This window comes from Rhinolophus sinicus, linkage group LG04 (assembly GCF_036562045.2).
Source record: "Rhinolophus sinicus isolate RSC01 linkage group LG04, ASM3656204v1, whole genome shotgun sequence".
Taxonomy (NCBI): Eukaryota; Metazoa; Chordata; class Mammalia; order Chiroptera; family Rhinolophidae; genus Rhinolophus; species Rhinolophus sinicus.
In genome coordinates, this window is record NC_133754.1 from 182,268,381 (window position 1) to 182,292,597 (window position 24,217).

Consider the following 24,217-nt stretch of genomic DNA (forward strand, 5'->3'; position numbering starts at 1 on the left):
CTTGTTTTTGCTCAGCTATAACTTCTGATTTGTCTACAGTAAACTTTTATGACTTAAATAATGTCTAAAGCAGTAAAAGATGGATTGTCTGAAGACACTTTTCTCTGCTCCTTTCAAGAGAGGGAGTTCTCTACCTTTCAACTAGACTGAGAGCTCCTGGAAGGCAGGGCAGGTCTGTCTCAGCCCCAGGGCCCCAGGCCAAGCACTTTGCAAACAACTTGTAAAGTAGACCTGTTAGGATGCCCTCTTCACAGATGAGAAAACTGAGGTTCAGAGAAGTTAAGCCAGACAGCTTTTTGAATCATCTCTGTGTCACCTGGTGCCTGCCACTAACAATTGCTTGTTGAACTGATGAGTGAGGAAGAAAATAGATGAGAAAAATGAGTCAGGAAGACAGGACAGGAAAGAGGGGTAGAGAAATGAGAATAGAAAATTGGAGGAAAGGGGAGAGCAAGGCAGTGGGAGAGAGGCCCAGGCCCACGGGACCAGTGACAGTCTCGTCCCCCAGATAACAACCAGTGACTCACCCTGAAGCTTGACCTCGGCATTGGTGTGGTACAGGCCTCCATGGTGTGCCACCATGCGGGCAGCCTCCAGGTGGGCCAGCACCACCTCCACGCCATGCTCCGTGCTGCCCCAGGGCTCGGGGCCCTCAGCCGGGGCCGTATCACATTCCAGGAGAGTGATGAGAGGCAGTACATGAGGAATCGTGGTGTTGCTCAGTGGGGGGCCTTCTGCATGGAGGGAGATAGCAGACACTTAGAGAACCTGGAGGGCCCCACTTGTCCACTGTAGTCCCAGAAACTGAGATGCTGGAGGGGAAGGGGCTTCCCTTGGTCCCAGAAAGCCCCCAGGGCTCCTGATTCCTGGGACAGACCTTTCCCTTCAGCTAAACCCACAGCAGCCTTGGCCCAGCCCCAAAGGCCGAGCCTGGACCTGGACATGGCTTACACCAGGGTGTCCAAACTGCGGCCCACGGCCAACTGCGGTCAGCAATCCATTGTAATTGGCCCGCAGCAAATTCCAAAAATATATTTAGTTTACTTAAATAAACCAGGTGAGGCAATACATACTTCACCTCGAGTGAGTGGCCCAGCTGTTTGTGTATTTTACCGCATATGGCCCTTGGTTAAAACCGTTGAAAACGTTTGGACAGCCCTGGAGTTGCCCGGTACAGAGAGTACAAGGAGAATGGCTTGCACAGAACTCAGTCAAGCTCTCGTCACCATCCACACCAGGAAAGTTTTTGCTGGCCCAGAGAGGGCTGGAACCTGTACAAGGTCACACAGCAAGGTAGGGGAGGTACCTGTGCCCTCGTTGAGGCTCTTGAGAAATGGCTTGAGCTTCTTCTCATAGAGGATGGCACCCTCCGTGTGTCGCTGCCGCAGGGTCATCCATGTCTGCTCCAGCCGGGCAATCTGGGGAGACCAGACTGTGAGCTACCAGCCAGGAAAGGGGCCAGCAGGGACCACAGGCCACCCTGCTGAGTGGACACCCAGATGTGGGGTAATAATTATTATGGTCACCATTCATGTATTAGAGACGTGACTGACTGACTGCTTTTCAAGTGTCTCTCATGAGGACCTCACAACAACCCATTTTACAGATGAAGGAACTAAGGCTCAGAGAGGGGAATGACTTCCCCAAGTCATTCCAAAACTAAGTGGCAGAGATGGGTGTTGAACCACTGAATTTGGCACCGAGTGGTTACTATTTACTAGGCAAAGGAAAGGAAGTGTAGTGTGGATGAGGTTCGGGCTCTGAAATTCGATCTAGTTCTAATCCCAACTTTTTCAGCCTCTGACTGTGTGACCTTAGGCAAGTACAGCTCTCTGCCTCAATTTCTCCATAAGTAAAATGGGGACAATAAAGATGTTTCCCTTATGAGACTGTTTTGAAGAATCAGTGCTTGTAAAGTACTTAGTGTAGCACCTAGCACACAGTAAGCGCTCACTAAATGATAGCGACTTCATATTCATTCTTTATATTCCTATAATACTCCTCATTCGCTTTACAGGTAGGGAAACTGAGGCCCAGAGAAGAGGAAAGACTTGGTCTCAGAGCAGGTCAGCACTTAGAGAACTCAGCTCTTCCAGTTGCCCTTTCACCAATACTGCTGAGAAAGTGCCAGAGTTCTTCTGGAATCACCACACAGCCCTCCCAAAGGAGCGCATCCCAGGGCTCTTCCAGACAGTCTACGTGATGATGCCCTGCTCTGCATGGGCCCCTCAGTACCTGGGCCATATCCAGGGCGCTCATGACTGCAGCAAAGCTGAACATGTTGCCCATGGTCCCGCGAAGCTCGGCAGCCAGTTGGATGGTCTTGTGCAGAAGCGCTGCCCGCTCCTCAGCAGAGCCGGTGCAGCCCAGGATGTCCACAGCCAGCATGATGGACATGGTGTGGAACCTGTCAGAGAGGCCAGGTCAGAGGGGTGGGGCCCTGCACTGTCCAGTGGTTGGGTACAGAGGGGGGAGTCCAGATGGAAAAGATTCAGTCTTTGGGAAACCAGAATTGCTTGGAGCTGGATAACAAGTTGCGATTGGTCAATGGGACAGTGGGCATGGCCAGGACCCCTGGGAGCCGGGCTGGGAGATTGACTGGCCAACCGGCCACAGCAGAAGAACAGCGAGGTAGCCCTCGGGTTCCCCGCGAGTCCCTGTGCGCCGGTGCTTGCCTTACCTTTCCAGCAGGTCTAGTCGTAGCTGCCGGCCATGGGGGAGGGTGAGCAACTCCGTGCCCCAATGGACTCCCATTAGGGTCTGCATCTCCTTAGTAACGCCCAGTATCCTAGCAACCTGCAAGGACGCCAAGAGGGCTGATTAATTTCCTGTCGTGGCTGGCCCAAGCCATCTGGGAGTCAGAGAACTTTATCTAGGAGGGCAGCCTGGCGGGGAGGCCGGGTTTGAATTCCAGCTCTACTGCTAACCCTCTAACATGGAGCAAGTAGGCTTAATTTTCCTCATCTGTAAAATGGGGGATAAATATAAAAATGCCCAGAGGTGTCTGACATGCTAAATATTCAATTAAGGTTAAGTACCAGGACTCCCTTATTCCAGAAGGCAAACCTGAGTCCTAGGGAGAGAAAGGGCTTGTCCAAGGTCACACTGGGCCTAGAACCCAGGGCTGCTCCCTTCACACCTTAGTGCTCTTCACAGAGCAACATCTCTGCACTGGCTCTTGTCTTGCTTCCTGAATTCAGAGACCAGTGCGACCAGGTCATCAGTGCCCTCCAAACTTCACAGGGAGAAAGTGAGGTGTCTATAGATGGGTAAAGATTCATTCAAAACAAACACCCGGGGCTTTGACAATTAGTGGGCCCAGGTACAGTAATGAGTTTTGCTTATTTTGTCCACCAGGGGGTGTGGGGGCGGGGAGTCGGGAGTCGGGTCTTTTCCATTCCCTGGACCAGCGCCGGACTTTCACCAGGCTCAAAAAGTGCCCCAGGAAGTCAGATACCATTGGGTGTCAGGACTGCCCAGTTCCAGTGCCAAACTGACATCTGGAGGAAGCAAGAATATATTGGCGTTTACTATTTTAAAAGGAGAAAATGGAGGCCCAGAGAGGCAAAGTGATCAGCCCAGAGTCACGCAGCAAGTAAAGCACAGCCATGAAGCCAGAATCTAGGCCCACTGACTATACTTGGAAAATTTCGGGCTCAGCTCCTCACCACCCTGACCCATGTCCCCTGGATTGTGCACCGAGTGGGCACCCAGCACCTACCAGGCAGTCAACCTTGGTGACATGCCGGGCCAATGTCCGGGCATCCACCTCTGTCAGCAGCTCCTTGACCTTGCGCAGGAGGCCCACTTCCAGTGGGCGGTTATCACTGGGGATCAGTAGTGACTGGAAGGTGACCGGCTTGAAGGAGGACGTGGATTCCACAGTGGGGACGATGAAGGCCCTGCACCTGTCCCCCGCAGGGGCTCCATTTTCTGACAGTCCCTCTAGCCTTTCCCCATAGTGCTTGGCCTGCCGGCTGGAGGCCTCAGACGCTGCCCACTCACGGCTGCCATGGACGGGAGGCTGGAGCTGGCAGTAATGGCCAGAGTCTGGGTCACTGTAGCTGCTGAGCGATGGTGATGGGGAGGCCTTGCAGAGGGTGTGGGAGGGGCCCTTGTCCGACTCCCCAGGGGGCTTGGGGGCACTTCCAGGACACAACTGGGGTTCACTGGAGCGGCGGGTGACGGGGGAGGCAGGCAGCGCTGTGGCTGAGGGGGCTGCAGGGGTGGCGTGAACACGGGTCACTGCAAGGAGATAGAGGGAGAGCACTGGTTACTGTGGCTCCCACCCAGTGAGGTTCCCCCACCCCCTTCCCAAAGGACACGTTCAACCCACCCTACAGATGACAAGCCTGCATTCCCACCCAGGCCAGGCCCCGCAGACTCCAGCAAACTGACCAACCCTCAGCAATACTCTGAAATCACTGGCCCCCAGGAGTTTGCACGCTCCCACCCTAAGCTGCTGTGAACCTAAAACGGCTCCAAAAAATGAAGTCCATTTAAAAGAAAAAAAAAAGCACAGTATGGCTCGCTTGGTTTGAGCTAGCCATTTGGAATCAGGACTCCATTAATTCCCAGTCAGTGCAGGGCCCAGCAGAGCACCCTCCGTGCACCCTACACGCAGTAGGAGCATGACCAGTGGGATTGGGTTGCTGTGCGAGTGCACTGTGCAGCCTTTGAGCCCAGGTTTAGTAACACAGTGAGCTTCTAGCAGACTCTACTGCATTCTGGAAACTACTGGAAAGCACTGGAAACTACTTCATGCACAGTGCCTGGTACCCAGTAGGGGTTCGATAAATCATTGCCGAATGAGCAAGCCATGGTCTGTTTTGTATGTCAATATCAATAGTTCCACTAGCATGTTTTTACTGTAAATTCTTGAAGTGTCTTGTTCTCAGAAAAGAGGTAGAAACACACATAATCATACACTCTAACAAAACTCATCAGAAACACATACACACACAAGGTTATTGCCACCAGATCCCCCCACCTGCCCATATCCCCTCTGCTGGCCATACCGGTACTGTAGGCAGGGGAGCTGGGGCTCTCAGAGATGGGGGACATGGGCGAGTGCAGGTCTGGGATCTGGTCCATACTGAGGGCACAGTTGCGGATGGATTCCCGGGGGTGGGGCAGTGATGTGCTGTGGAGCAGACAACTTCATGAGCAGAGAAACCAGAGGTTGGGGTCCTCACCCAGCCTTTGGACCCCCACCTCTGCTTTCATTCTATATCCACTGAACTTCAGAGGCAGAAAAGGCTTGGTGATTATTAAATCCAACCTCCCAATTGACAGCTACAAAAACTACAGCCCAGAGGAGGAAGGGCTTGTGCAGTCCACAACCTGTACAACTGCTCTCTGCTGGGAACTTTGTCTCCAACTTGGAGAACTGTCTGGAGAGGGTGGCTAGCAGGAAGTGTGAGAAGCCCCAGGGAGCCAGGCCTGCCAACTTGGCCCCTCCTCACTGCTCCCGTACTATGCTCAGGATGTCTGGGGCACACATGGCCTGTGGATGCTGGCACCATTACCATCACCGGCTCCAAACCACAGGCCAAGTAGCTGCTGCCCACAGGGTATCCAACCACCAATTCCTTGGCTGACAGCACCCAGCCCAGGCCCAGGGAGATAAGACCTATCCAAGTGTTAGTGGCACAGAATGGCAGGTCTCTTTGAAAACAGCCAGGGAAGCCATAGAAATTAGGGGCACAGACTTTGGAGTCACACACCTGGGTTTGAATCTGTCTTATCACTCTCTAACAAGCAGCTTTGTCTCTCTAGGCCTATTTCCTTCATCTATAAAGTGGGAGTATAAACAGGAGCCAATGCCCAGGGGGACATGGAAGTTGATGAGATTGGGCACAGAGAGCACTCAGCACAGAGCTAGGCGCATAGTAGGGCCTCAGGAATGATTCACTGCTGTGGCTTTTCCTGGGATCAGGGCCTGGCCTCACCCAGCCCCAGAGGCAAAATGTCTCTAAGAACATCCCATTCCCTGTGTGGTGGTGTGCACAGGGCAAAGCCCTCTGCTCAGATGCCCACCTTGGCCTACCTAGGTGGGGTGGGGAGGGGGAGCACCAGCAGCAGGGACCAGGCCCCCTGTTTGGGACAGAACAGTACCCAGGGCACCCCCTGGGCCAGAGGGGGCTATCTGAGTGAGGGCCCTTTATAGGTAGGAGCATGAAGCTGAGAAGGAGCGCCAGGGCCCAGGGCACACAGCTAGTCATAGCAGAGCTGGGACTGCACCCTGGGTCTGCCTGCCTCCCAGTGCAGACTCACCAGTACAGCCTGACCTTCCTCCTGCTCCCGGTCCACAGGCTCCGGGGCAGTCATTTCACCCCAGTTCAGTGTGACTGGGCCTCCCCTTTCTCACCAGCACTCTCATTACTGACATCCTCACTTGACAAATGGGGAGACTGAGGCCAAGTGTGGGATCCTTGCTTACCTGGTGGGGCAGCCATCACTACGGGTGACCTTGTCAGCGGTGAGCCCATCAGTCATGGTGACACTGCGCCGCTTCATGTGGCTGCCCTTGGGGCCCGAGGGGCTGGCAGGGCTGGCAGCCTTGCCACCGCCCTGGCCCAGACCATAGCAGGCCTCCAGGTAGCGCAGTGGGAAGGTGCGGTTGACAGGGCAGTAGATGATGGCTCCACTCTGCTCTGATACAGCCTTGCGGCTGCCCACATGATAGCGCACGAGGGCGGGCACGTGGTCGAAGCTCTCCTGCTCGAACAGGTACTGGATGTGGGTGTAGCTCTCGCCCGCCTTCACCACCACCTTGTTGATCTTAAAGTGCAAGGCCTGGTTGCGCCACCGGCATGTGAGCACGTAGTCTCCTAGGCTGGTGAGCGAGTCCCGGATGAGGAAGTCGCCATTGCGCTGCACCAGGGTCTCCGAGACCTGCAGGAGGCAGTGGTCAGGCAGGCAGGGCAGGGGCAGGCAGGGCAGGGCAGTGGCAGGAGAGGGCTACACTCAGGATCTTGGGGACACAGTGAACAGAGATATCAGAAGCTTGGGAAGGGGGCACAATGACCCAGACGTGGAGGGGTAACTCAGCCAGAGACCCTGGGTCTGGGGCCAGAGGCTCAGGAACGGCAGGACATAATACCCTGGAATGGAAATCACAGGGACACAGGGTCTGGGAAACTGGGTTCCCCATGATCTGAAATTCAGGTGTCAGACCTACTCCTTCTCAGGGCTCATGTTGAGCAGAGTGAATTTCCAATCCTCACTCTTCCAAACACCCAATACTCTGGCACGTCCCTGGGTACCCTCAAACTGCTTTCTCTGCCTGGAACATCCTGCCCACCTTGCCCGCCTGGTGAACTCCTCTCAGTCTCACAGTGGCCCCTCTCCCCAGCACCCTCTGCTCAGGGCTCGCCCACATCCCCTGTTGGCACTCCATTCTTGCACTTCTCCCACTGGACTCGGACTGCCTGCCCGCCTGTCAGCTCCCACCCTGGACTACCAGCCTCAAGGGAAGCCACCACCTATTTTAGCTCTGCATCATTGGTGCCCAGCACAGGGTCTGGCAGAGTTGATACTTGACAAAGATTTATAGCATGAATGAAAAAGGAAATAGGTGATTATCAGCCCAAGTCTGAGTGTCAGTCTGGAAACTCAACTTTGCCCCAACTGAGTAGTCTAAGGACTGATACTCACCAACCAAACACATAGGAGGCTGGTGTATAGTCCCCTAACAAAACAGTAAAAAAACAAACATAATAACAACAAAGGACGATGTTCATTGAGCTCACCAGACATCATGTTGAGCACTTTACATGAATTATTTCATTTAATTCTCACAACAGCCCTTTGAGTTAGGTACTATCATTATCCTCCATTTTATAGATGAGGAAACTGAGGCTCAGAGAAGTGAAGTGACTTGTTCGAGGACACACAGTCAGTAAATGGAAGAGCTAGACCTCATCCCAGTAGTCCACTCTGATTGAACCCACCAAGCAACAGATCACAACCTCTCTGGGCTGGGGCTGGCCGAGCGGTGGGTGGAAGCGTCTAGAGCTGAGGTCCCAGCTCAGGGCCCACTCACCTCGCGGGGGATGCGGCCATGATACCAGGCGTGACTGCGGAGATCTGTGCTGCTGAGTTTGAGTTCTTCTTCCAACTCCTTGTGCAGTTTCTCAGGCGATGAGTCCAGGATGTACTTCTCCTTAGAGAACTGGGCAGGAAACAACAAGAGTTGGCATCCAATCTGAAGCCTCCATCCTCCTTCCCTCTCAACCTCCCCCGACCCCAGGTGAACTCCTTCCATCCTGGGACCCTGGAAACACTTAGGCACAGGTGCCAAAACGATCCTTACCCAGAAGTCCCTATCCTGGCAAGAATAAAGAAATCTCAATTAATTCCACCAAACAGTGCCTACTGTGTTCCAGGCCCTAAACTATGTGACAGGGGTAAGTGAGGCAATAAATAAACCAGGCCCCGTCCTCAAGGAAGCTCCTCGCTAAGAGGGGAGGAAAAGCCACATGAGCATTTGAACAGACTGCGGTCAGCACCACAGTACTGGACAGCGGCAAAGAGCGGGCTGGCGGTTAGAAGGGAGGAGACGAAGTCTAAGCGAGGTGGAGTGGTCCAGGAAGGCTTCCTGGATGAGAAAGCAACAACAAAAGACTCGTTATGCACCAAGGACACCAAATTGATCTTGAAGTGGAGGGAGAGGGGAGTTTTATGGGTGGATCTGGGACGTAAGGCAGCAGATACCTGGCAAAGGCATGGACAAAAACAGCTGGATGGACGACGATGATACATTTTGGGATAGTGAATTACACAGTGGAAGGGTGAAAGAGGCAGACATAAAAAGGGAGGCAGAGTCCCCCTCCCCCAAATATCTGTGTTGTCCTATACAATTCCCAAAGCTCTTTCCTCCTTGCTATCTCAAGCCATCCTTGTCAGATGCAGAAACCGCAGCCCAGCGGGAAGCCCAAAGTCACTCACTGGAGATAATGCCCGGGACTTTTTGCTTCCACCTGCCCAGGGGGAGATTTCTGGTTTCTTGGTTACCGTGGCCTGGGGTGGAGGCAAGGACAATGGGAGGGGAGCCCCTGCTGCCAGGTGCACCCCCACCACAGAGCCCAGCCCAATCCTGGCTGTGCTGTGTAAGCTCTTGGGCCTCGTTTTTTCCTCTGTAAAATGGGTATGATGATAGAACCTGCATCACTGAGTGAGTTGCAAGGATGAAAGCAGATAATACTCCAGAGTACTGTGACTAGCCCGCAGATGTCTTCATCACTGTGAGGGCATATGACATTGCTTCCTCTCCCTTCCCCCAATTCCAGGCCTCAAAGATGGCTGCTCCAGGACAGCTAGATCTGGCCCAGAACTAGCCACGGCAGGACAGATGAAGGGAAGCACTAAAGGACCTGGCTTCAGCCCAGGTGACAGTCTCTCCCTTAGGACCCCCCTACTCACCAGGGTTTGAGGGTCTTCCAGTCCACCACCTGCCCCTGCCTCCTCAGGCCTTCCACAGATCTCAGAGCCTAATTTGCAGCTCCTTCTCCACCCCTCTGCTCCCACACTGCCTCAGTTTACCTTAATCTACACTTCTCCCAAGAAACCCTGATTCCCAACTTAAGAGATATCCAGAATCTCTGACTCCATTACTTCAACATTGATTAAGCCCCCACTCTGGGACAGGTCCTGCGCCACAGGATGAGGGCACACGGTCATCAGGACAGGTGGTCTCTGTCCTGGGACAGCCATGCAGACCCTGAAAAGCAATTCTAGGTTTTCTGAACGTTCAGAGACACCCTGAAAGTTCTGGGAGCAGACAGAGTGTTCCTCCTCATCTAGTCAGAGAGTGGAGTCCCTGAAGAGGCAATGTTTCCACTGAATCCTGAAGACGGACTGGATGAGCTGAGCAAAAGCATCAGGGTGAAGACAGACAGACAGGCAGACGGGCAAGGAAGAGCTTCTAGGAAAACAGTGGCAAAATCAGGGCCCTGTGAGAAGAGCCAAGGCCCTGGTGGGGAGGGTGAGAAGCTTCAAAGGGGCCAGGGGTGGCAGTGGCAGGTGTGGCAGCGCTGTGAGGCTGCCTTGGGGGGGCTGGGGTTTACCAGAGGCCACAGCAGAGCCACAAGTTTTTAAAGTGTTGGGGCAGGTTCGATCTGCTATGTGGAGAGTGGTCCAGTGTTTTCCAGGCAATGGCAGGGCAGAGTGGGGTGCTGGGGGAAGGGCATTTAGGAAGCCATTGGTCAGGTGGTGGTGAAGAGGGCTCAGAGAGGACTCCAGGCAGAGATCCTGGGAGGACCATGGGACCCTCTCTGAGGTGGGCAAAGCTGGGGCAGGAGCAGCTTGGTGATGAAGCCATGGAAATTGGGCTTTGAGGAGCCGGTAGGGCTCTGGGGACAGATGGTGAGGTAGGTGATATGTACAGGTGCTCAAGGAAAGGCAGGGAGTGGACGGGGATTCTGCACATCCTCTGCCAGAGTAGAAAGTGATAACTGGGAAGGCAGAGAGACCCAGGGCTGTGCAGAGATGTGAGTCTTCACGAAGCCTGCACTTCTCCATAGCCTTGCTTATTCTTCAGGGCCCCTGACGTCCCTCCTTATACCCACACTCTGAGCAGGAGGAGGACACCAGCCGTCTGGGTGCTTCTCCTTGACAAAGAGCAACTGAGAACTTGCCCCAGTACCATAGCTGGAGCAAGAGGAACATGGGACAAAGAAAGGGAAGGGGCTGTGTGGTAAAGAACCTGACCTCAAGATTCTGCCTGCCACTGTGTGGCCTTGAATCAGTCACTTTCCCTCTCTGGGCCTGGAGAACGTAATCTGTAAATGGGTGGGAGACTAGGCTCCACTTTTCCAGCCATAATCAATGGTCTGGGAGAATCTGGGGGGACCAACTTGGTCCTCCCATACACCCGACGGGTGGGGAACCCTAGGGTGCCTGTGCCCTCCTCCTCACCCTGGACCTGGGGGGTCCCCAGCTCCCAGGAGGGGGAGGGCTGGGGCGCGAATGCAGCATCCCTGATCTCGGAGCTCTGCTATTGGCCAGAGATGATCTCACCGCCTCCCAGCCTGCGCCCGCCTGATTGGCGGGTGCAGGGATGCTGCGCTCCGCCGCCGGCGCGGCCGTCATTCAGGCGGGCTACGGGCGTGTGTGTGAGCCTAGAGGAGCGCAGAGGTGACGCGCCCGGCGTTCCCCAGGGACTCGCGAGGCGAAAGCGCGGAGACCCCCGGTCCGGGTCTTAACCCTTTCCCACCAGCCCGAGCCCAGCAAGCCCCCTCTAGTTCTTCTAGTCAAGAAACCCCAAGCAAAGCCATCCCCAGATGATGCTCCGCAGAGAGGCGGGGTCCGGGTTCTCCCCTCCACCCCCTTCCGTTTAACCCTCTCACCGCCACGGCATCGTCCCACACTGCCCGGCCAGCGGGGCTAAGAGCCCCGCGCTCAGAGCTTGCCCCAGCTCACCTAGAGGGCAAGAAGGCGGCAGGCACTCTGGCCCCAACCCCGGGCACCCGCAGCATGCTCTCAGCTTCCTGCCCCTCACTCAGCTTTCTGACCCGGCCCAGCGCCCCCGGTACAATGGGGAGCCAGGCTGCCCGGGTCAGCTGCAGGGACCAGAGTGCTCGCGGGGGGACTGACGGGACGCCAGGGATCTCATCTCCCGATACCCAATGCCCCAGCTCAGTTCCCTCCTGCGAAGGAGGCAGGACCAGAACGGCAGCCCCCGCAACCCCGAGTCCCGGGAGTGGCAGCTGGACCCTCACCCCGAGTAGCGTCAGGCGCCCAGAGGTGAGGCTGGGGCGACCCCGCCCCCTCCCGCAGCCCGCAGCCCCTGCCCAACCAGACCCTGCGCGGCGTCACGGGGCTGCGGCTCCCGGGGCGAAGCGGCCGGGGGTCCCAGCCCGGAGCGCCTGGCGGGGGCCGAGCCGCCCCCTCACCTGCACCTGCACGAAGGAGCCACGGTAGAAGCAGCAGGCGGCGGCCGACAGGGCGCTCCACAGGCTGCAGCGCTCGGTCATGGTGGGGACCCGCGGCCGGGGCCGGGACGGTGCAGGGGGCGACGGCCGGCGGGGCAGGGGCGCGGGGACCGACCGGGCTGGGCACCGGCTGCGCGTGCCTCTCGGCGGCGCGATTACCTCATCGCCTTGTCGGGGGAGGAGCGGGGAGGCGGGGCGGGGAGACCCCACCCTCCAGCCGGCCAGGGGAGGGGAGGGGGCCATTGTTCCTCCCTCCGCCCGCCCCTCGCCCCTCGGCCCCCGCCCACCCGCGCTCCAGCCCCGCGCGCCGGGGCTGCCTGGAGTAGGGGGATGCGGAAGAGAGGAACTGCCAAAAGGGGCGTCACGGGGGGCAGCGGGATAGGGTGGGGACCCCTGAACCAGCGAGGGGCGTCCTACCTTCCCCACTCGCTGCACCCCTCACTGACCCGGAGCGGGTAGAGACTTTGAATTATATCCTATCTAAAGCGAGAAAACATCCCTGTGTGCATTTGATCAAATCCTTTGTGGCCTCAGGAAATCTCCCAGAGCCAGGATTTCTCATCTCTGATTTGGAATCAGGGACTCTGCTGAGAATCGCCGGATGTTCAACTGATAGCCTGTGGGTTGCAGAGAGCCAGGAAGACTCAATGGTTAGGGCAGCAACCTGGGTTCTACCAGCAGTGTCTCCACCTCCACCCCACCGGCCCCTTCTCTTGGAGCTCAGATGTGTGCATCTGGAAAATATACCTGTGCTGACCTCACAGAACTCTTGTGAGCATTGGCTGAGCTGATGCTTGTAAGTTTCCAGGCATAAAATAAGTACTCAATAAATGCATGCGATTATTGTCAAGCTTAGTGTCTTAGAATCTGGACTTTTTGTCAGAGAATCATAGACTCTTCAATGCAAAGAGCGTGATTGCTGATTCTGCATCAGTCAGGTCTAGGGGTTCAAATCCTTTTGACAGGCTGTGTGACCTCAGGCAGGCGAATCCACCTCTCTGGGCCACAGTTGTATGTTTGTTTTCTGTAAATACATCTGAAGCTCTGAGCATGGAGCTTGGAATCTATGGTGTTGGAACTTTCAAATCCTTTCCTTAGAATGACAGTATTCACATCATGGTCTGAGGTTCCTGGAGGTCTGGAACCTGAGTACCTCAGGGCAGGAATGGACTTTTGGAACCTGAGTATTGATTCCACCCTCTTCTGAGTCCTGAAGCTAAAACTACTAACATTCCTTTGACTTCATCCTTTAAGGGATTGTTTAACCAGTTCCAGTGAGCAGGTACTATTTCTTTTATAATATTTTGATTACATTTTTAGTCCCATAAACTAAAGGAAAAAATCCAAAGATCATCCTCCTCACAGGGATTTCACTACCATTGGTGAGGGGATCTCAGTATCTTGTCAAACAGCTGAGATTTGTGGGGAGCTGCCGTGTGTTTTACCCACTGGCTGTGGTGCTGCTTCTCGCCGAGGCCCTTGTACCCCTGTGGTGTAAAGATCCGGATAAGGAGCCAGCGCCCAGGCTCCAGGAGCAGCTCCTGCTCCACTTGCCACAGCCCTGGGCTGCACTTTCTGGGCTCATCCAGCTGGTTCTCCAACCTTGCCCACACTCTTGCCTCTGCCTAGACCACCAACCTTACTGCTCATCTCTCTTTATCTTTATCTCCTTTCCAGCTTTTCATTTGGGGAGAGGATGTTGGTGAATGTTCCTGGTCAACTGCAATGGCTTGGATTCAGTGCTTCCTCCTCCAGAAAGCCTTCCTTGATCTCCCCCTCACTAGCTCCTTAGCTAAAGGTCATCCCCTACTTCTAGTGCTCCAATGGCTTCTTACATGAGCCTTCTGGTGATGATGGGGGACAGCAATCTGAACACTTCACATACCGTTTCATTACTAGTTACTTACACAGAACTTTACAGGCAGGTGATAGAACCTCCCTGGGGTCTAGAGCCAGACCAGACTGCTCTGTTCCAGAACCAGCTGTCCCTGGATTCATTGAGCCCATAGCAACCCTGGATTGGAGGTGCTACTATTATCCCATTTCACATAGGTGAACACGGAGGCTCAGAGAGGTGACACACACACCTAGAGTCATGTGGCAAATAAGTGATAGATCTGGGACTAAAATTAGGATCTGCTGAATTACAAAACACAAGCCCAAACCATTGTGTGATTCTGCCCTGGTCCCCGTATGGACAGGGAGCCCTTTGAACACAGGGCCTGGTGCTCCTCACCCTCTGCTGTATGTTCCATACTCAGCAGAAGGCCTGGCTCAGGGTGGCTGCCCCTGGAGGTGGAAGGCCAAGGGCTTTGTCCATGGTCTTGGCATCAAGTAAATTTGGACTGCGACCCCAGTTCCCCCCGTTGTAGCTGTGTGGCCGTGAGAAATTCACTGCACTTCTCTGGGCCTCAAGTTTCCCATCTGTTAAGTGGGCACAGGAAGGCCTTCACTGCCCAATGATGAGGGGAGAAGTCAAAGACCTCATTCATGTAAAGAAATCAAAACTGTCTCCCTTCTAGTACCAGCAGCCAGCACAGGGCTCTACACACAGTAGGCACTCACAATGTTATGTTGTATTATTGTTATCATTATTTCAAAACTACATTTTCAACAGTCGCAGAGCCCAGGACAGGTTAAGCTTGTGACAAATGTGAGCTGTGCCCATTATCTGTGATGAAGAACTGAGTCATCCTTTCCTGCTCCCACCTCCCAGCACAGCACATGCTCAGAGACTCAGTGGCATCAGAGCACCATGGTCTTTGCATAGAGACACCCTTGGGGTCCTGTCCAGCTGGCAGGGGGATGGGGTCTGCTGGTAACAAGCCTTGGGATGTCCTGCGAGTGGAGCCAGGAGAGAATGACGGCAGGCATGGGAAGATGCTGGGAATGAAACCAGACCCCAAACATTGCCGTGACCCCTAGACCTTTTCCTCCTGGGGACAGACAGTGAGATCTGGCTCCTACCAAGGCTCAGAAAAGGATTCTGCCCTTCATGGAACAAGTTCCCAGCCCTCCAGTATCCCCTGCTCAGCCCTCTTACCTTCACGTAGTCCCCGCCAGCGTCCAGCTCTCCAGCAGCTCTGGAAGGAGAGAAGAGAGGTGAGTGTCCCCAGAGTGTCCCCTGCCTGGCTCCCCAGCTGCCAGCCTCCGCCCACTTGCCTGGTGCCAGGACCTGGCCCTCAGAGCCCCAGAGGCTCCTCCTGAAGGCAGGAGGGGGCACTGCAGCTGACAGCTCTTGCTGGAATCTGCCTGCCAGGCTGCTCCCACACTTTACAGCTGTGGGACCCTGGGCAAGTCCTTTCACCTCTCTGAGCCTGGGTTTCCTATCTGTTAATCGGGAACAATGACAGCTTCTGCCTCATCGGGATGTTGTGAGGACTCAAGAAGCTGATGGATGATACGTACTTAACACAGGGCTGCTTGCTGAATCAATGTCTTCACTCAGCTGTAGGACACGGCCCTCTCCGGGTGCTCTCTCCCCACCCTGTCCTTACTTGTATAGAGGCCCCAGGCTCTTCCCCTCCGGTCCTGCACTCCCTCCCTAGTGCAGAGTGACCCATTCAGCGGCTGCCTAGACGCATACTGTGGTGCCAACTACTGGTGACGGTGGACTGAGGAATTGATCCCCTCTGCCTTTGGGGTGGCTGGCATGGAGCCTGAAGAAGCCAGAGGCCAGGGTGGCTGTTTTTCCGTGGTACAAAACAAATACCATCTTTCCTCAGAAAGGCCACCATGAATCATTTCCCCCAGCTCTTGGCCTCAAATGCCATCCCTTCTCTGATGCAGTCTGGACCTCCCCCTTCAATACGAGACTCATAACCTCCTTGGCATCTCCTCTTGGATGTCTGACGTCATCGTGAGCTCGTCATATCCAAAGCAGGACTGTTGGATCCTCCCCTACCTCGCCCCTGATCCCCACACCCACTTCCCCATCTCAGTTAATGGCAGTTTCATCCTTCTTGTTGCTTTGTTTGGCCAACAATCTGTGGTCATCTGGGCCTCCTCTCTCACTCACATTCCACACCCAATCCATCAGGAAATCCTGCGGCTCTACTTTCAAAATAGGTCCTGACCACTTCTCTCCATGTGTCCCCTCTGCCTTACGTGGGCCACCCTCTGTGGCCTCCTGGAGCCGGCTCACTCCCACACCCCTTGGCCAGCTTTCACTCCACCACCAGACAGCACGAAGGTGAAAACCTACGTAAGCAGATCAGGCGCACACCCCACCCTACCCCCTACCCTCCCATCTCTCAAAGAACAAAATCTAAACCCCTCTCCATGGCCTGCAGATGGCTGGCCATGCCATTTACCAACCAAACCAGAATGCTTCTTCCCTTGTGGGAGTCAAGAGGGTGCCATTATTGTGCCAGAAAAATAGGCATAAACCGGGTCACATATTCCCCAACCTACAGGGCCCTGTGTGTGGCCTGGTGGTGCCCAGTTGCCCACCTTGCCAACCCCCCGCCCACTTGCTCCCTCACTCATTCTGACCCTCATTCTGCCCCAGACACACTGGCCTCCTCGCCTAGCTCATTCTTGCCATAGGGCCTCGGCACTTGCTGTTCCTTCTGCCCGCCTTTTTTCCTCACAGCCTCAGTCCCCGCCCAAGACAATCACTACTCATTTATCTGTTGACGGATAATTACTTGGCATCTCCACAAGGGCACTACTTTGTCTTAATCATTGTAGAGACCCCAGCCCCCAGCACAGTGTCTGGCACCTCCCTCGCAGAAGCTCAAGGAATATTTATTGCTTAAAGGAATGCATGAATAGCAAACATTCAACCACTATTAACGATAGTTAATCACTATAATTATTATTAATTCTGTCGGGGTGGACCCTATTCTCTGGTTGGAACAGGCCTCAGTATTCCCATCTGCAAATAGGGAGGGCGGTCAAACATTGGGGAACTGCTTCCTCACAAACAGGAATGCAATATTTAAATTCAGATGTAATAAATCTAATAAAATCAATTTTTTAAAAAGCTGGGGGAAAAAAATGTGGTTAAAGTGTATGTCCCCGGGGCAGAATTTCATACTGGGTCTCCCCAGCTCCTGAAGCCAGGGGCTCCTCATTGCAAAGCAGTCTGACAGCCCTCCCTGTTCGGACATTCTAGAGTCCCTGTTGCTAACCTTCCCTCCTTCAGAGTCCTTACTGATCTCTAATTATAGTCCCTCCCGCTGCAGCTTGGCCACAGCAGGCTACCCAGGCCACTCAGGTACTCTCTGTCCAGCAGTGACAGTGAGGTCGAGTCGGGCCCCCTGCCCTGCTCACCAGCACCGCTCTTCCTGGGTGAGGTGTCCCATCCCAGCGTTTCCGTTTCCAGCCATTCAGGCCCGGAAATCCTTCCACTGCTGGGAACAGATTGGCCAGGACACTGGGATCATCCCAGCATTTCCTCCTGCTTCCTGTCCACTTCCCCTCGGGCTCGGGCTCTGGGCGTGAGCAGAGCCTGGGGAGGAGGTGGCTGCACCACAGATCAGGTGGGATGGGGGTGCTCAGGGCAGAGGCCTAGGAAGCTGAGGGCTGGGGCGGCACTCAGCCCCCCTCACCTGCCCCTCTACAACACTCCAGGATTTCTGAGACATAAGGTGACCGTGTCTGCTTACACCCACTGCCATCGCATGCCCAGACTATGGCCACTGCTTTGCCACTGGCCTCCATCTGTGCCCCCTGTGACTTGTTACCTCAGCAGCCCGAGCTGTCCTATAAAAGTGAAAGTTAGAGCACGGCTTTCTCCACTCCAACCCAACAGAGTGGCCCCCGTGTCACTCAGAGTGAGAGCCAAAGTTCTCCTCATAACATTTCACAGCCTCACCACCTCTCCCACCCCAAGTTGTCAACGCTGCTCCAGCCAAGCTGGGCTTCTTGCTGGCTTTGGTCCCCACCTCAGGGCCTTTCTGTTCCCTCTGCTGGAATATTTTTCCTCCAGACATCCATTGAGCTCCCTCCCTTCCCTTCTTTAGGTCTTTATGAAAATGTCCCCTTCTCAGTGAGGGCTTCGCTGGCTACCCTGCTAAAACTGTGACCTTCTCAAGGCTCCCTACCTCCCTTCCCTGATTAGTTTCTCTCAGTAGCACTTCTTCTGACTTACCATATATCCTATCTCAAGCACTGACAGTCTCTTCTCACTAGACCATCAGCTCCACAGGGGCACGTGGTAGAGCAGGGCAGGGGCCGAGAGCAGTGCCAGACTCCCCATACATTTTTTTTGAATGAATGACTGTCACAGCAACCCCTACAACCCTGAGGATAGTCCTCATGGTGGCTCATCCCTCAGTGCCCGGGCCCCTGTTAGCCATTCCTCCTCTCTCCCCTCTTCCTTGCACTCTGGCCACCTCACACTTCCTCCAAAGAGTGCAGCTCCCTCCAGCCTCAGGGCCTTTGCACATGATGTTCCCTCTGCCTAGACCCTCCTGTTTCCCTTAGGGTCAGAGTAATTCCAATTTAGACTTCAGATCTCAGTTTGCTTGGAGATTTCTGGAACATTCCCCCTCCTGTTGTAATGATCAAATCCAGGAATCAAAGCTTCCATTTCTAAAAACTCAGCTCCATTCATTTATTAACTTATCCCTTATTTTATGGACTTAAAAGGCACATCCCCCCTAATATTAGTGGTGAAATCAATTAATAAATAATAGTGACAATGCTGCTAAATCAGACACATTAATCAGCCACATTAATTATTTAAATAACCAACCCCTTTAATTGCCTGTATTAACTGATTTGTTCTGATAACTGATACCACTCATTGCATATATTAGCTCAATTAATTGGATTAATGAGCAGTAATTAGAGCCCATTATCTTTTTTCCCCCATTGCAGGTTTGAATCTGAACATCACCTTCAGGGCCTCCATCCTGGCCCAGAAGAAAGGGTGAGGCTTTCCCAGGGATCCTGGAGGAGAGGCAGTGGACAGAAGCTGCCATTCTGTTTCATCCTGGCCCTTCACCCCACAGGCAGTTTTGCCCTCAGCAGAGCCCTACTGCCTGTCACCCTCTACCTGTCCCCCAGTTTGTTCCCTTGGGCCTCGGGGCCTGGTCATATGGCCTTGAATGGAGACTTCCTCAACCTCTGCCTCTTGCTACTTGGCTTTTCCCTTGTTTCTCCTCTCTGAGGTTCAGCTTCCTCATATGTGAAATGGACACGTGGTAACTGTCTTCCCAGAGGGGCCGCGAGGATCCTAAGAGGGAAGGGTTCTAGGTTCCCTAGCCCATGTGGTTCCTTTCTCTGCCCCAGCTCCCCCCTGGAGATCTCCTGTCCTGCCCCTTCTAGCGGGCTAAAGATTCTTTCCTGCCTTCCCTCTGACCTTCACTCACCCCAGGCAGAGAAGAAACACTGCTCTGTGCCTCTCAGTCCTTAAGGCCCTGGACAGAGAGAGAGATCTGGGGCCAAAAGCCCCGTCTTGCTGGGGACACCCCACCATGGGGCCTTTGGGATTTCCTGCCAGGAAGGCTCTTGGCTTTAGCCCCTGCCCTGCCCCATTGCCTCTAAGATGGGCCACCCCTGTCCTGGAGACGTCCCTGCTCCTTCTTCACCATTCTGCACCCTCAGTCTTCCTGACAGGGTGAGCTCCCCAGCAGGAGCTCAGAAAGGGTGCTAGCCCTGTGCGGAGAGGGCAGATGGGGGCCATTCTTCCCCAGGCAGAGCTGGGGATCTGCTAACTGAGGCTCAAAATCTGCTCAAGAAGAGCAAAAGGAAAGGCATGTATTGAGTGCCGAACAAAGCCCCACGTTCCAGGGCAGAAAACTGAAGCTTATGACTTGACTGAAGAAACACAGCTGCACACACTAGGTCTGGGTTGGCTCTGCTCTGTTCCTTGCATGAGGCAGCCTCCCCAGGAAAATGGAAACTGCTCCTGAGTGGAGAGGAGAGGAAGGTGGGGAGGGGATGGCAAAGAAAAATAAGATTTCAACCAGACCAGAAGCCCAGAACTGATGTCAGGAAGAGGAAATGGAGTGGGGCTGGACAGAGAGAAGAGCCTCTGGGGCGCTGGAGAGGGCCCTCGGCTGGGAGAGAGAAAGCTGTGTGATCGTGGGCAAGTCCCCCTCATTGGGCCTGTTTCCTCTTCTATAACATGGGCGTGGCAGTAGCATGAGTGGCTCCTTGTACTGGTACTTCCTTAGGTCAAGTCCAGGATGAATGCTCTACCTGCCACATCCCATCCAATCCTCATAACGACCCTGTGAAGCAGATGTTGTTATTGTCCCCAATTTACAGACGGGGAAACTGAGGCTCAGAGAGGGGAATGGAGTTACTCAAGGTTGTACAGTCCGTGGGGCGCTGAGCTGCTGATATGTCTGACCCCTGTCCTCCCCAGCCCTCATCCCATGTAGGTCCAGCATTCTGCAAACAGGGTCTCTTGAGGGTTTGGGGGATGTGTCTCGGGTTGGGGTACCGGGGCAGTCCATCTTTCCCCAGACAGCACAGTTCCCACAGCCTGAGGCGTCCGGGGGTCTCAAGGACTGTGAGAAAGTCTCCACAGGAAATGAGAGCCAGGAGCAGCTGGGCCCCTTCGGAAGACAAGGACCAGCCGCCCAGAGCCGGAGCAGGCTGAACAGGCTGGGCCCACCACAGCCCCCTCCCCGGTGGGTAATCACTACCAGATGCCCGGCAGCTGACGTCACTCTGCAGGGCCGAGAGGGTCGTGGGACTCTGGGGAGCATTGGGAATTCTTGGACCAGAATCAACATTCCAGAAGGAAAGGGGGGGAGTGTCTTGGCTTGTTCCCAGTGCCTGCCTGGTACCAAGGCTGGGGCACAGGCAACACAGGGTGCCCCCGGCTCTCCTACAGAGTACCACCTTCTCCCAGTTTCAGTTTCCTTCTGAACAGCCCTGGGAGTGGGGGTGGAGGAGCCTGGGTCTGTGGGTGGGAGAAAAGGATACTTGGGTAAGACACTTTAGAATGACTAGAACTGCATGCGAATCCTCCTCAAAGGAGAGAACCGGGTGAACGTAAGTCAGAGTGGGGCGCCCCTCTGCTCAAGGCCAGCCACGGTTACTAAGAGTCAAAGCCAGGTCCTGGCCAGGCCTTCCAGGCCCTCTAGTATCGGAGCCAGAATCAGGCCTCTCTGGCCTGACTCCTACCACTCCTCTCTCCCCAGACCCCCATCGTGTTCTATTCCAGCCACTCAGGTCTTTGCTAATCTTCAAACATGCCGAGGACGCTCCCACCTGAGGACCTTTGTACATGCTATTCCCTTGGCCTGGTACACTCTTCCCCAGATAGCAAGAGGTATTGTTCCCTCATCTTCTTTGTTCAAACATCACTTCCTCACTGAGACTTTTTTCCTGGCTAACAACCTTCCTAAGTTGCCACCACCAGCCACTTCTGCCTAAGACCAATTCCCCAACTTGATTTAAATCTTTCTCCATAGTGCTTTTCTCTTCTAGCTAACCGTAACTTGTGAATCGGCTGTCTTCCCCACAGTAGAATGGGGCTCCATGACAGCGAAGCTTTGGCTGCTGTCCTCACTGCTGTTTCCCCGGGACCCAGAACAGTGTCTAGGGCATAGTTACATCTCAACAAATACTAAAATGACTGTGTGACCTCATGCAAGTTATTAACCTCACTAAACCTCAATGTCTTCATCTGCAAACCAGGCACCTAATACCTCTCTCCAGGAGGTCATGGAAAGTCATTTGAAATAATAGTAGAAACAGCTCTGAGCTTTTACTTGAAATGGGCCTAGTGGTTAAGAGCTTGGACTTGAGAGTTGGTCAGGTCTGGGATCAAATCTAGGCTCTGACACTTAATCTGTGACCCCAGGAAAGTCCCTTCCCCTTTCTGAACCTCATTCTCCTCACTGGTAAAATGCTGCAGATAGAGGTGCCCCCACTCACAGGCCTTGTGGTGGACAGTGCCCATTGGGAGCGCCAGACAGGGCCTGGCCGGTTGTGAGCCGGATCTTGATTACCTCTGGCAGGACCCAGACCTGACAATTCCTGTGTGGATGTGCGTGGGGGGTGTTGGGAGCCTCCCTTTCCCTCTGGCCTCTGCTTCCAACTCTGTAAGACGGACTGAGAGGGAAGGGTGTCAGGCATCTCTGGACCGGCTACTTCCCTGCACAAGGGTGAGGGTGCTGGGGGCGAGGGCAGGCCAGGCTGGCATTCTCCTTTCAGTCCCTGTGTGGTTGGCCCCTCCTCCCTCCTTCCTCCTCATCCCCATGATCTCAGCAGGGAACAGGGCACCAGGAAACTCCTGCAGCCTCACCTCTTCCCCTTCCTTCCTTCTGCTCCAGGTGCACCCTGCCTCCCAGGGAGTAGGGGAGAGACAACCAGCTTAGGCTGCTCCCTGAGCAGCCACTGAAACCACGGCCTTGGAACCCCCTTGGGAATGAGGCCACCAGTCTCGCTCAGCAGCAGTTCTCAAATGCCCTCCTCCCCAAGCTGGATGGATCCTCAGAAGCCATCCCAGACCCATCTGGGCTGCTGGGGAGCTTGAGGCCCAGAGCAGGGGAGGGCAAGCCTGAGCTCACACAGGCAAAGCAGCTCTCCTAACCCCAGGGCACAAGGCTCCTGGAAATAGTCAACAATCCTGGCCTCCTACTTGGCCTGGAGGGCAGGTGGAACGCGGGGTCCCAGGGCACCAGGAGGGAGTTCAATCTGACCTGCTAACCCACCCACCCTTTCAGGACCCCTGGACACTCCAGATAAGTAGGGGATGGCGGGAGAGTCTATTTCCTCCGACAGCTTTAGGGCCACGCCTGATGCCAGAGGCATTGCCCACAGTGGAAGAAGGCTAGGTCCTAGACTAGGCATCTCAAGGTAGCTCAAGAACATCATTCTCGGAGGCCCTGGCTCTGCTGGAGGGAAATGAGTTGTGGAGCCTTGAAAGACATAGGCCAGGAAGGTGGAATTAAACTCTGGGTCTGATCTTTGCTGTGTCAAACCAGGCAAGCAAAGGTCTTTCCTCATCTGTAAAATGGAAATGACAATAGTGCCTCTCTCCTGGGGCCGTTATGAGGAGGCAATGCTCAGCCTGCGCAGGGACAAAACGGGATGGAGTTACACCAAAATAAACCTTCAAAGTCCCTTATGCTAAGCCGGCACCCCTGATTTGTCAGTTGTCCCGGGGGCACGGATTTCTCCCTCAGGTCACCACGGTCTCCGTTAGCCCTCCCTGGCCCAGCTCGGTCACTCACCCTCTGGTTCCCAATGCTGGGTACCTTCGGCCCACTGCAGTCATGGTTTCCCGCGGTCACCGCCTGCAGCCTGGGGACCTCCTCACCCCAACGGCTCCCGCCTTTCTCCGGCCACCGAACAGCGGAGCTCAGAGCAGAACTCCGGGGGCGGGGCCTGGGTGTAAGCCACGCCCCCCGCAGCCTCCCCCCTCTATCGGGCGCTGCTCCACCCGCTGGGAAGGACAAGTCCCGCCTCGGACACGCCCCTCCGCCTCCTGTCTCGCTCCGCCCTCTCCCTTGCTGTCAGTGTCCCGAGACAGGAAAGCCACGCTCCCGACACACCCCTCCGCCTCGCCCTGCCCCGCTCCAACGCCAGCTGCCTCTACAGTACCCGGGGCAGCCGGGAAAGACCACGCCCCGCCACCCCGCCCCGTCCCGCTCCCTCAAACTTCCAGTGTACATCTCAAACGTTGGGGTAGCTCAGAACGCCTATCAGGCCCTCTCCCCTACATACAATCCTTGCTCCTCCACGCCCGAATGAGGCGGAATTTAGGAGGGAATAGCAGGGCATCCCGGATGGTGGGGCAGCGAGGGATGGTAGAAAGCGTTAAGTTTTATTAATCATAAACATAAGTTTACTGAGTGTTTGTGGTGTGCCAAGCATTGTGCTAAGATTTTACATGTTATGGAATTCTCACCACAACTGTACAAGATCGGTGCTATTGTTATACCTATTTATCAGATGAAGAAACTAAAGTTCAAAGAAAGGAACAGACTTGTCCAAGAGTACACAGTCAGTAAGAGGCAGAGTCTAGACTGGATTTACTCTGCAGCTTTACAAGGTCCTGCTCCCTACTGCTCCCTACCTCAGCACACAGCAGCTGTGCTTGTGTCTCAGGTCACAGCCACTCAAGAAAGGTCCCAGCACCAGCCCTAGAGTTACTTTCGTTCAGCTAGGTTTTTTCCTCTTTATCTCAGTAGGCACATCTGACCAGTGTGGTTTACACAAAGACTGAGGGTTGAAGGGCTCCTTTAGTTGGAATTGAGGGGTCTCCCAAGGGCATCAAGTACACGGCTTGTAGAGATTAGAAGGTAATGTGTACAACGGAATGGATGACTGTGCAGCCACTGGAGGCCAGCAGTTTCCTGTTTAAA

At 54.7% G+C, this 24,217-nt stretch overlaps 1 protein-coding gene across 6 annotated transcripts in view; it reads right to left on the reverse strand.

Moving 5' to 3' along the window:
- Positions 1-24,217, reverse strand: part of SH2D3C (SH2 domain containing 3C) — a 33,955-nt gene that overhangs the window by 1,031 nt on the left and 8,707 nt on the right. For 2 of the 6 annotated variants that reach the window (XM_019728642.2, XM_019728641.2), the window contains exons 3-11: positions 14,980-15,019; positions 8,048-8,176; positions 6,443-6,897; positions 5,019-5,143; positions 3,722-4,245; positions 2,681-2,796; positions 2,236-2,407; positions 1,307-1,418; positions 528-734 (exon numbers count right to left, since the gene is read on the reverse strand). In XM_019728642.2, coding sequence (XP_019584201.2) covers positions 528-734; positions 1,307-1,418; positions 2,236-2,407; positions 2,681-2,796; positions 3,722-4,245; positions 5,019-5,143; positions 6,443-6,897; positions 8,048-8,176; positions 14,980-15,019 — 1,880 coding nt within the window. Of the gene's footprint in view, positions 1-527; positions 735-1,306; positions 1,419-2,235; positions 2,408-2,680; positions 2,797-3,721; positions 4,246-5,018; positions 5,144-6,442; positions 6,898-8,047; positions 8,177-11,424; positions 11,643-11,897; positions 12,376-14,979; positions 15,020-23,083; positions 23,232-24,217 lie in introns of those variants that run through there. The other 4 variants (XM_019728643.2, XM_019728644.2, XM_019728646.2 and 1 more) reach the window with 4 other exon arrangements.